Here is an 11462-nt window from a genome sequence, read left to right as displayed (position 1 = left end):
CTCTGGTTTGCATGTATTAGCTCTAGAATTACCACAGTTATCCAAGTAAATGTGGGTACGATCTAAGGAACCATAACTGATTTAATGAGCCATTCGCGGTTTCACCTTAATACGGCATGTACTGAGACATGCATGGCTTAATCTTTGAGACAAGCATATGACTACTGGCAGGATCAACCAGGGAGCTTCGTATATGTTTTATGTTTAATAAAACATTGGAATTACTCCTCTTTCACGTATACATAAATGTTAGTCTTTATTAAAGTACTAACAGTTGTAAAAGTGGTGCTGCTCAAAAGCATTTGCTTATTACAACACTTGAAAATTTTAAATTAACATTATTTATTCACAAAATTGAATAATAACTTTTAATTTTCAACCATCCTCTCATTTTAGTAAATATTACTCTCGCTAGATATTTTTATCAAAGCGACTTGGTTTTTATACACGTAAACGTGATATTTTATTCTTGCTCGGAAACAAGTAAGTCAATACTCAGTTTCATATTTGTATACTTTTTTAAAGTTATACATAATATTATATAAACGCCGTAGCGATTTACCACATAAAGAGTCATTCAGTCATAGACATCGACCCGTGGTAGTGTTACGTTAATAGTATACAACTTGCCGTAGTCAGTATCTGTCAGCCCTTACTCGAGCCGCTTCAACTGACTACTCTTTCATACTAGTACGAGCCGGCGTCTAAAAAGATTGTAGTTGCGCACTAACTGTCAGCCGCGTGAGCGAGGGCGGATAGAACGGTAGCTCCCTGTATCTAAATTACCTGTTCGTACTTGATTATTTTTTCAATGTAAAATTATTTATTTAAATACACATAGTATTATTATTATTATTAATAATTTTTTGTACTTTTTTAAATTAAGTAAATAAATAATTTTTTTGTTTTAATTATTTGACATTTTTAATTAAAAAGTCAACTACTTCTCAAATAAATTCTAATCATATTTATCAATATGTATTATATTTTATATATGTTTTATTAATATATAATCATTTTTATTATATTTACTTGAAAATAAAAAAAATTAAAATTAAGTTTATCTTTAATTTTTTCATACTGATATTATGTACTCTTATATTATCAGAAATTATTAAACTATAGTAGACTATATTAAATTTTTTTTTTTTTTAGTTTCTACAGCTAAATATCCGAAAACGAATTAAAAGTTATATAACTTTCTAATAAGTCATTTTCAACTTTTATATTAATTTTTTATTTATATATGTAATTATAATAAGTAAATAATTTTAATTTTACTTATGTTAAACATTGCTTTAATTGATAAAAAATTTTAATAGAATCGCATTAAAATATATAGTGTTTTTATTATAAACCAACTATTGATTTCTTTTTTTTCAAAACAGTTATAGCGTTAATTGATTTTTTTTAATTTCTTTGTTTCAATCTTTTAATGTTTTTCTATTTATTTATTTATTTTTTTTATTTAACGATATATATTAACTAAAAACATAAAATGACTTCAAATTCTTCTATTTAGTCTATTTTATAAATTGAAATTCTTAACTAGTTTAAAATTAAAGTTAATCGATTCTGAGTAATTAATATGTATCCATAGAAAAAAAAATCTTTAGATTCATTTTAATAACATTTTTTGTTTATTAGCTTTTATTTCTGTTGTCTTAATATTTTAAATGATTATTCGATTCATTTTTATAAAATTTCAGGTTCAATAGAACGACTTCTTTTTTTTTTTTTTTTTTTTTTCAATAGTGGCTGTATCCAATTTTTTTTTTTTCGCAAAACAATACAAAAAAATTTATATTAATTATTTGGATGAATGTATTTAGATATTTGTATTTGTATTTGATATTGCTACATATACAATAGCTTAATAATTAATGAATTTGTTTTCTAACCATAATAATATAAATATACGAACAATTTATGTTATTTTAATGATTCATTATAAATATTTATAAAAACTTAATTTTTACTACTCAATAATTATTTATAGTAAACTTAAAAATAAATTATGAAAATCAAAAAAATTTCGTATTTATAAATCGTAAATATCTAAGTTATGTTGATCAAGATGTACTGAATTAACGTGAGCCAACCGTTACCTGTTGTTAAATATGTTATTTCTAGCCTGGCAGATATCATTTTCATGTTTCGACGATTTTTTATTTTATTTTACTCATTTATTAATCCAAATAAATTAATTAGTCATAATTTAATTTATTAGTTCTATTATACAACGTTTAAAGCTTACATTTAATAAAAAAATATATGATTGTAAAAATAATTCGTTGCTATAGTACTTCATATTTTAGGTTACTAACTATTATATATCTTTTGAGTTGTCGGTAATATTCTACTTTGAACTTATTAGTGAGATAATTGAAAATTTTATTAGCAAGGAGACCTATTGATTTTAGTATAAGCTCAGTTTTTAATAAGTATGTATGTGTTCCTTATGAATCCTTTATTTTTTTTAATTATTCATCAACTTTACTTTTATAATTTCTACAGCATTCAAAACAAAAACATTCATGCTCATATATTAGGCTGATTCAAAAAAATGGACTATTTTTTTTCATATCCCCTGTGAACTATATTCAGAGAGACAAGAAAAAATGCCTGTAAAAATCAGAGCTCTTAATATTAATATTTAGAGGTCGCGCATCGCAAATTTCTATTTCCCATTTAAATAACATAGGAAAAATTAATTTTCAATTTCACAATTTATATCTTAAGAACTAATGGACAAATTCCAATGACTGAAGCATATTTTTTTAGGAAATTTAACGCTCTACAAAAAAGGTCCTTACAAAATTTTCGATAATCATACTCCTTTAAAAGTTATTCGAAGTCAAAGTTGAACTTACAAAAAAATTGAATGTTTTTTTTTTCTTTTTGATGATACTATTAATCTTTTCTCAATATTTTGTTATGAAGAGGTCAGATTTGTGAACATTTACATTTTTAAATAGTTATGTGCATCAGTTATGAGTTCTCCATGGTAACATATTTATTTTTCAACATCGCACTACTTTAAGGTTACTTTATTTATATATATAATTCTATAAGCCTAACATATAATATATCTATATATTAGTGATCCGAAAAAAACATTTTTTTTTTTTAAGTGCTATTGTCTCAAAAGATTTTTTTACGTATGAAAACAATTCCCTCCAAAGCGCAGCTTGATATCTCAATTCTACAAGAAGCTCAATAAATTTATATTTTCCCATGTAAATAACATGTAAAAAAATTTTTTTCACGTTTTCATCCGGTAAAACTATGAAAAAAATTATTCTCTGAATTTTCCGTTATTTATTCTTATAGGAAAGACAAATTATTCATTATTATATAAACGACTATTGAATTATTTAACTATTATAAACAGTTTAGAGTTTGATTAATTTCGAAATAAATACATGCAGTCACCAAAAAAATTTTCAAAAAGTTAAAAATTATTTTAAACCTATAAAAATTAAATAAATTATCTAGTAATGATGTCAATTTCATTAAAGAGTTGCTCTAAAACTATCTTCCTTCGAATTTACTTAGTTAGTCCAGTCAAATAGACCCCCTAAACGGAAACAGGTCCGAATTTGATGCATTTTTACAAACAAATTGCTAGAGCCATTTTTCGTTTAAAAAATAATTAAATATCATGTAAAAAAGTTATTCAATAGAGTATGAAAAAAAAGAAAAAAAAGTTTTAAAAATTAATCATTTTTTTTAATTATAAAAAATAAATTTTTTTCTTAACTCTTAAATAAAAGAGCGAGCAGTAGAGATTTGGCCGTGCAAAAGTGCGAGAAGTATGAACGCGCGGCTTGTTTTATCGCTACATCTCGCGAAATAATTGAAGTAAGAAGAAAAGTATGCATAACTTTTTTGTGTATTTTTTATTATTTAAGATTACTTTCCCTATAAACTTTCCTGCCCAATCAATGGTTTGCGAGTTATGACGATTTCAACAATATAATTGTTAATAATAATTATTCGTGCTACGTTTGAATAAAATACACTTGATTTTCATAATCATTACCTCAAAATACGGTTGCGAAAACCCCCAGCAATTAAAATGAATACGGACATCTCCGTTCAGATGATAAATTAATGAAAATTCCATTAGCTTTTGAGCTATAGAATCTCTGACTTACATTTTGTTAGACATAAACATACCAACACGTGGTGTAGGTTTTAGGCCCCAAAAATATTAATATATAAGTGGGAATAGTGTGGTCTATATCGCTTTCTCGATAATACTACGCACGCGTAAGCTTTCTTTTGCCACGGTGCAGACGTATATTTATGTCCTTCTTACCAAAAGCGTAGAGCAAGGGGGCTTTTACGTATGATACTCTCCATTTAAACTTTCAGGCGCTCTGTTACCTTTACTACCTGTATACAATAAAACCGAGGGTACTCATAATTTTCTATATTTTTTTCTCTACAACTTTTATATAGCACTTCTCGCCGAAATTTACTAAATTCTTCGATAAAACGCTAATTAAAAGTGGTTTTTATTTTTTTTTCACCTGTCTAATTGAAATTTTACCTTGATTTTTTGGTATATGTTTTGTAATCATGTTCCGAAGCTTACCTCAAAAAATCAGACCAAATGATCTGATATTTTCAGGAAAGTTGATGGCTAACATCCCTTTCAATTGCCACCTTAACCATTCAAATCGGTTCATTAGTAAGAAGTTATAGAGCGTTCACATTCACACGCACACACACACACACACACACACACACATACACACGCACACACACACAAACACATATACATACATACACGGATAAAATTTTATGGTAAAAGTTACCATCAAGTTATAGTACAATTTTTGAACTGAATTATATGATTGACTATATCATTTAAATTATCAAATAAACAATCTGAATAGTAGTATCTACCATCTATATGGCAAAGTTTACAATTATTTATGATAACCAGAAATTATAACTGTTATTATCTTAAATAATTACTACTATTATAAAAAATTGTAATTCTCAATAACCTGATGGGAATGGTTACTATTAGCCAAAATAATGATGACCATCTAAGCTAATAAAAAATTAAAATGTAAATTTTATAGTCTGACGCTTGTCTATGTGTAATTTGATTAACTGAGGAAGTGATTCATTTCACACACACACACACACACACACACACACACACACACACACACACACACACATGCGCACACTTACCCGCACACATGCACACACGCACGCGCAAATGCGCACATTTGCCCGCGAACATGCACACACACACATGCACACGAGTGCGCACACACTCGCGCGACTACATGTACACACACGCACGCACACATGCACACACTTGCGCGCGCGCACTCATGCACACACTCACGCGAGCACACACACATTCGTAGTTAAGAATTTTTACAATTTTGAATGGTAAGAGTTACCATTTTCTGTTGTAACAATTATAATTTTCAATAATTACGATTAACATCTTCGATAGTAACCGTTACCATCATCAATTGTAACTGTTATCATTTTCAATTGTAATTCTGATCATTATATCCACTGAAAAATGTTATTACCATTTCAGATGGTTAAAATTACAATTTTTGTATAGTAGATACAATAATTAATTTCTCTCCGTGTACAGACACTCGGACATCATCTTGAAAATAGTCATAATAGCTTCCCAGGACCTCAAAACGTCGACATCTGATGAAATTTCGATTTTCGCAAATCGGGGTGAAAACAATAACTTCCCGAATTTTTCGAAAATCGCCGATTTTCTTAGCGGGAAGTTAACAAGTAAGTCGCATATTCCGATGTCCCATTTGCCATCTCCAATATAATAGGAAAAGGTGGCATAAAAAATAAAAATTCTTCATATGTAAAGAGGAAAATATTTTCTTTATTAAGATAGGAGATTGCAATTTTCATCTTTTCAGTGCGTAGAACAACAATATGAAAAATCAATCCAGAAATTAATTAATGAAAATATAACATAATACCTCTGTACATGGAGAATTGTGTATCGATAAAGGTAATAAGAAGGATTTAGTGTCTTAAATTGTAAAAAGTTTTTTCTCCTATTATAATGTTGCTATTTGAATAAAACACGTAACGTCATATAATAGGATACGGCAAATGACAAATACTAGAAAAAAATATAAAATCTTAATGATAGAAAAGTATAAATATGAATGTACTGTACATACATGTATTGGTAATTATTAGTAATAATATAGTAGAAGTTGGAGGGGGAGGGGGTGAATAGATCCCTTAAGAAAAAAAGCGGATCACGCGAGTTTTTCTTCACTGATTTAATTATTTTTTGAATTCCAGATACGTATTCAGTACCAATGTGACTCAGCTATAAGGAATGAAAACTGAAAAAATACTTAAAATTTTTTGATACTTTTACAAAAAAAGGGAGTTGAACAGACATAATTTGCGAAACAAAAAAGCTTATTCCGTTACAAAAAATCAAAACTGGCCTTACTGCCTGAGCTTTTGACATTGTTAAGAAAAAAAAAAGAGCCCAATGTATACCAAATTTATAAAGAAAAAAGTTAGAGGCCAATTTGTCCCCACCCCCACCTCCTTTTTCATTGGAAAAATTAATTACTACTTTGTAATTTATGCTTACTGTGGAATAAAAATTTTTGTTCAAAGCAGGTATAATACCCCTAAAAGAAATAGTAAGCGGCTTCTGGGATCGACACATCATTATTATTATCGATTTCCGTATTACGATCGGTTTATCGATCCATGAAAACTCATATAGTGACCATGATACTTTTTCACTCTAAATCATTGTATGTTAAAAATTAATTAAATTATACAATAGAAGTAGTTTATAAACATACCCGTATAAAAAAACCATATACTGTCAATAATATATAAAAAAATGTATGGTAAATAACTGAACATATATGGCGGCAAAATTGTTAATATTGATTAATATATGATTCATCATATATAATAATTTATACTTTTAATATTATAATATTTCATATCATTTATTATATATGTGATTATATACATGTGATATTGTATCAAACATTATATGTCCGCTTTATATATTAATTTATAACGTAATATATATGTTTCATTTTATAAATTAATTTATAATTTCAATATTATTATAATCCATATAATTTATAATATATGTAATTGTATACATATGATATTACATCTCAAATTATATTCTTGTTTTATATATAAACTTATGATTTCAATATTATAATAATTTCGATATTATTATACATAAATAATTTGAAAAATACACTCATGCCAAAAATTAAAGGAACAAAAAAATTTTAGAAATTTTTTAGTGATTTTTGCAAGACTGTAACTTCATGAAAAATAATCGTATCAAGATTTAAAAGAAAGTATTTTATAGCTTGAAATCTCTAGTTTTATATTTGTGCAAATATATATAAACATATATCTATATAAATATATATTTGCATACATTTATACAAATATATGTGAACATATATTTATATAATTATATATTTACATGTATAAATATTATATGTCAGTCATATAATTAAATCATATATCTTATCATATAACTTAAAGTATAGTATAAAATATTATAAGCAATATTTATAAGTTAGCATGTAAAAAAAATATATTACCGATATATATGTTGCAAATTATAAAATCATATAATATTTCGGCAAAATTTTGTATATGGCTCCATATATGACTTCTTATAACTCCATATAATTTATCATATATTTTGAATTATACTGAAGCTCATATATTGCTTTTTCATACGGGTATAGACATAGAATATATGTTTTAACTTACGAGTTCGTATAAATCATCTGCTGGAGGAATGTATACATAAACTGCTAAACAACCAGTAATAACAATAAATAAAAATTTTGTTGTTTCTATAATACTTGAAGTCTATTGAAATCATATAATTATTTTAATTACGCTAAAAAAACTCAATATAAATGATTTATTGTAGATTTAATAACACTTACATGTACGATCTTAATACCTCCTAAGATAACTGATAGTGTTATAATGACAAAGCTCTTAAATATAATGAAACGAACAGTTTTATCAAGTTGCTCAAAATATCTGTAATGATAAATGTATACATTGAAAAGAACAATATGTGCTACACGGAAAGAAAATTATGGAAAATATTCCCATAATTTTGTGAAATTTTTTCCTATACCATCATAGGAATTACGACCATAAATTAAGGGAGCAGTTCCTATAATTATAGTAATATTTCCCATAATTATAGGAATAGATCCTATAATTATGGGAATGATACCCATAACGTTATAGGAATGGTTCCTCTAATTATAGGAATGGTCCCGATAAATTATAGGAATACTTTCTATAATATTATGGGAATCATTCCCATAATATATAGAAACTATTCCTATAAATTATAGGAACCATTCCCAGAAATTATAGGAACCATTCCCATCCCGGGAAAAAAAGATTTTATATGATCATATATAAACATATATGTTCATATACAATTTATATATGATCATATAAGAAATGTATAAAAATTATATATGATTACATAAAAGCTTATATGATCTTATAAAGTTCTTATAAGAATTAGTATACTCTCATGAGGACTTTATAAAAATTGATATGACTTTATATAAAGTTATATATAACTTTATAAAAGTACTAGATAAAGTTTGATATGCTTATATATAATTATATATGATCATATAAAAGTTCATATGATCTTATAAAAATCTTATAAGAATTTATATAGTTTTATAAGGATTTTATAAAAATTGATGTAATTTTATATAAACCCGAGAAAAAGTTCTTATAGAATCATATATAAACATATGTGTTTGTATATGATTATATGAAAGCTTACATAATCTTATAAAATTCTTATAAGAATTCATATGATCTTATAAGAATTTTATAATAATTGATGTGATTTTATATAAAGTTATATATAACTTTATAACACTACCAGGTAGAGTTTTATATGCTTATATATAATCATATATGATCATATAAAAGCTCATAACGATCTTATAAAATTCTTACAATAATTCGTATAATCTTATAAAATTTTTATAAAATTCGATGTAACTTTATATAAAGTTATATATAACATTGTGAAATTACAAGAGCACGTTTTATATGATTATACATAATCATGTATGATCATATATATATATGATCATATGAAATCTTATAATACCTTATAAAATTCTTCTACGAATTCAGATAATTAATGAAAATTGATGTGATTTTATATGAATTTATAAATAAATTTGTATAAGTACAAAAGAGTTTAATACGGTTATATAAAATCATATATGATTATATAAAAGTTTATATAGTTGTATGATTCTTATATATAAATTTCTATGTTCTCATAAGCAGGTTATTTCAAAGAAATTTATAATTTTATATAAAACACTAATGTGATAAAATTTGATCATATTTGGTGCATTATTGATGTAGGATGTATCAATTTGATCATTTGATTTAAGTAATGCTATAGATTGTCAAATACTTATAAGGGTAAAGCAGACTAGAGAACCAGACGACAATCAAGAGATCATCAAAGTTGAGCAGCATTGAGGCAGATCATCAATTGGATGGGTGACCCCTTGGCAAAATAGCAGTTAACTGATAGATGTTTTTTTTTTTTTTTTTTTTATTCATGCATGATTATATATAATTATATATCATCAAATCCTGCCAATTTTGAGATCTAATCATATAAAATTTATTGTATATATGATTAGGTAAAATCATTTTTTACCGGGTATATCTAACTTTATATGATTATATAAGATTTTATATGATTATATAAGATTTTATGAAGTCATATAAGTTTTTATAGGACCAATTTCATTATAAAACTTTATATGATTTTATATAAGTCACTTTTATATGATTTATATATGATCATATAAGAACTTTTTTTCCCGGGATAACATTATAGGAATGGTTCCTATTATATTATGGGAATGGTTCCCATACTATCATGAAAAAATTAATTTAACGAAAAGTGTAGTAATCATTTCTACAATACACAGAAATGTTATCAAATATAAGAACAAAAACTCAAACATTGAAAAAAAATTTGTATTCGGCAAAAACATTAAAATTTTTTTTTTTTTAACAAATTTAGCGTCGAAGAAGCTTCAGTTGAATCTCTCCATATCATGAGAGAAATTTCTACATTATTTTGTAAAAAAAATTTTTATGATATTATGGGAATGGTTCCCATAACATTATGGGAAAAGTTCCCATGGGAACTATTCCCATAATGCATAGCAAGACTTCCCATAATTTTCTTTCCGTGTATAATTTAAATGTTTAATTTTCAATTATTGATATTACTGTATACAATATCGATGCTGTTGTATCCAATTATTGAACTCATCAACATTGACAACATTTTTCAATGCTAGTAATAGTACTCTCAGTTTTGCTGTTACATAAGACAATAGTATTGCGATTATAGTTGGAACAACAGTGTGATGTAATGCAGCTTGTAAGATAGCTATAGCTTGCTGGGTATAAACTAAGTAATATGTGGCTGTATATGGTTCAATGGTAAATGGATAATAAGCTACAGAAGGTAATAGTCTTAGAGGCGTAAAAATTGGAACGCATAGATGAGAAACACACGCTATTGTACAAAATACCACCACAAATATATACAAAGGCAGATGATGGTTAATTGATTTACTTAAAATATTTTTGTCTCTGCCTTTAACTGATTTTACGTAATCAAACATTTCCACTAATAATTCCTATAAATAAAAATATATCACATTTCTTTCCTGTTTTAAATTGTTTTGTTTGTTATTTACCTGAATTTGATTCTTATTATACTTCCATATGATAAGATTGACGAACGTTTCTGAATACACTGGCAGTGCACTTAGAGAATGAAGTGCATTCAATGGTTGATCTTCGTATATGTCTTTGTGTATACGTAATACCATGGGAATTATTATCAATGCAATATTAACTATCGACACAAACCATACTAATTCCTTTATAATTCTTATCAACCATTTCGAGTCAAAAATTGGCCAGATTCCGGATATTTCGCCAAGAATTTTCATCGTACGTAATAGTAACTCTGGTTTAACTCTCATTTTTAACAAACCTTTAACTTTAAAGGTAATTCTAAAACTAATAATCGCAGAAAGTAGACATCCATAGTTGAGTTATAAAAATAGGTAATATTAATTTCTCAATTAAATTTTATTTGTATCTAAATAATGCAAACAATACTTATCGTTAAAATACCAATTTATTATAGTTTGTATTTATTTTTTCACCAAAAGACATAACTAATGGATATCTTGTACTATTTCGTGACGATCGTTTCGATTCAGTAATTATACTTTTATGGATTTTAGTTACTTCACCCTTTCATGTCTTGATCATTAGGTTAAACTTAGTTTAAAATCTATGAATAATTAATTTACAAT

General features: G+C 26.0%; 1 protein-coding gene and 1 non-coding gene across 2 annotated transcripts in view; both read right to left on the bottom strand.

Annotated features, from left to right (window-relative positions):
• LOC130670665 (small subunit ribosomal RNA) overlaps positions 1-184 on the bottom strand; it is a 1910-nt gene extending 1726 nt beyond the window's left edge. Inside the window, exon 1 of the ribosomal RNA XR_008990386.1 lies at positions 1-184. This exon is cut by the window's left edge and continues 1726 nt beyond it. This is a non-coding gene — a ribosomal RNA (small subunit ribosomal RNA).
• A 10168-nt stretch (positions 185-10352) lies between these two features.
• Positions 10353-11123, bottom strand: LOC130669989 (uncharacterized). The gene is made up of 2 exons (XM_057473157.1): positions 10833-11123; positions 10353-10772 (listed from the first exon to the last, which is right to left on the bottom strand). The coding sequence occupies exons 1-2, from the start codon at positions 11121-11123 to the stop codon at positions 10353-10355; spliced, it is 711 nt and encodes a 236-aa protein (XP_057329140.1).
• Between the last annotated feature and the right edge of the window lie 339 nt (positions 11124-11462).

The sequence above is a fragment of the Microplitis mediator genome, chromosome 6, assembly GCF_029852145.1.
Source record: "Microplitis mediator isolate UGA2020A chromosome 6, iyMicMedi2.1, whole genome shotgun sequence".
In the NCBI taxonomy this organism is placed as follows: domain Eukaryota; kingdom Metazoa; phylum Arthropoda; class Insecta; order Hymenoptera; family Braconidae; genus Microplitis; species Microplitis mediator.
This window is presented reverse-complemented; position numbering and strand designations above follow the sequence as displayed.

What these genes read in the sequence shown, in the direction of transcription:
- LOC130669989 (XM_057473157.1), bottom strand. Translation starts at nt 11,123, where the DNA reads ATGAGAGTTAAACCAGAGTTACTATTACGTACGATGAAAATTCTTGGC. An exon ending in ATAATAAGAATCAAATTCAG is followed by an intron (nt 10,773 to 10,832) that starts GTAAATAACAAA and finishes TTTTATTTATAG; the next exon opens with GAATTATTAGTGGAAATGTT.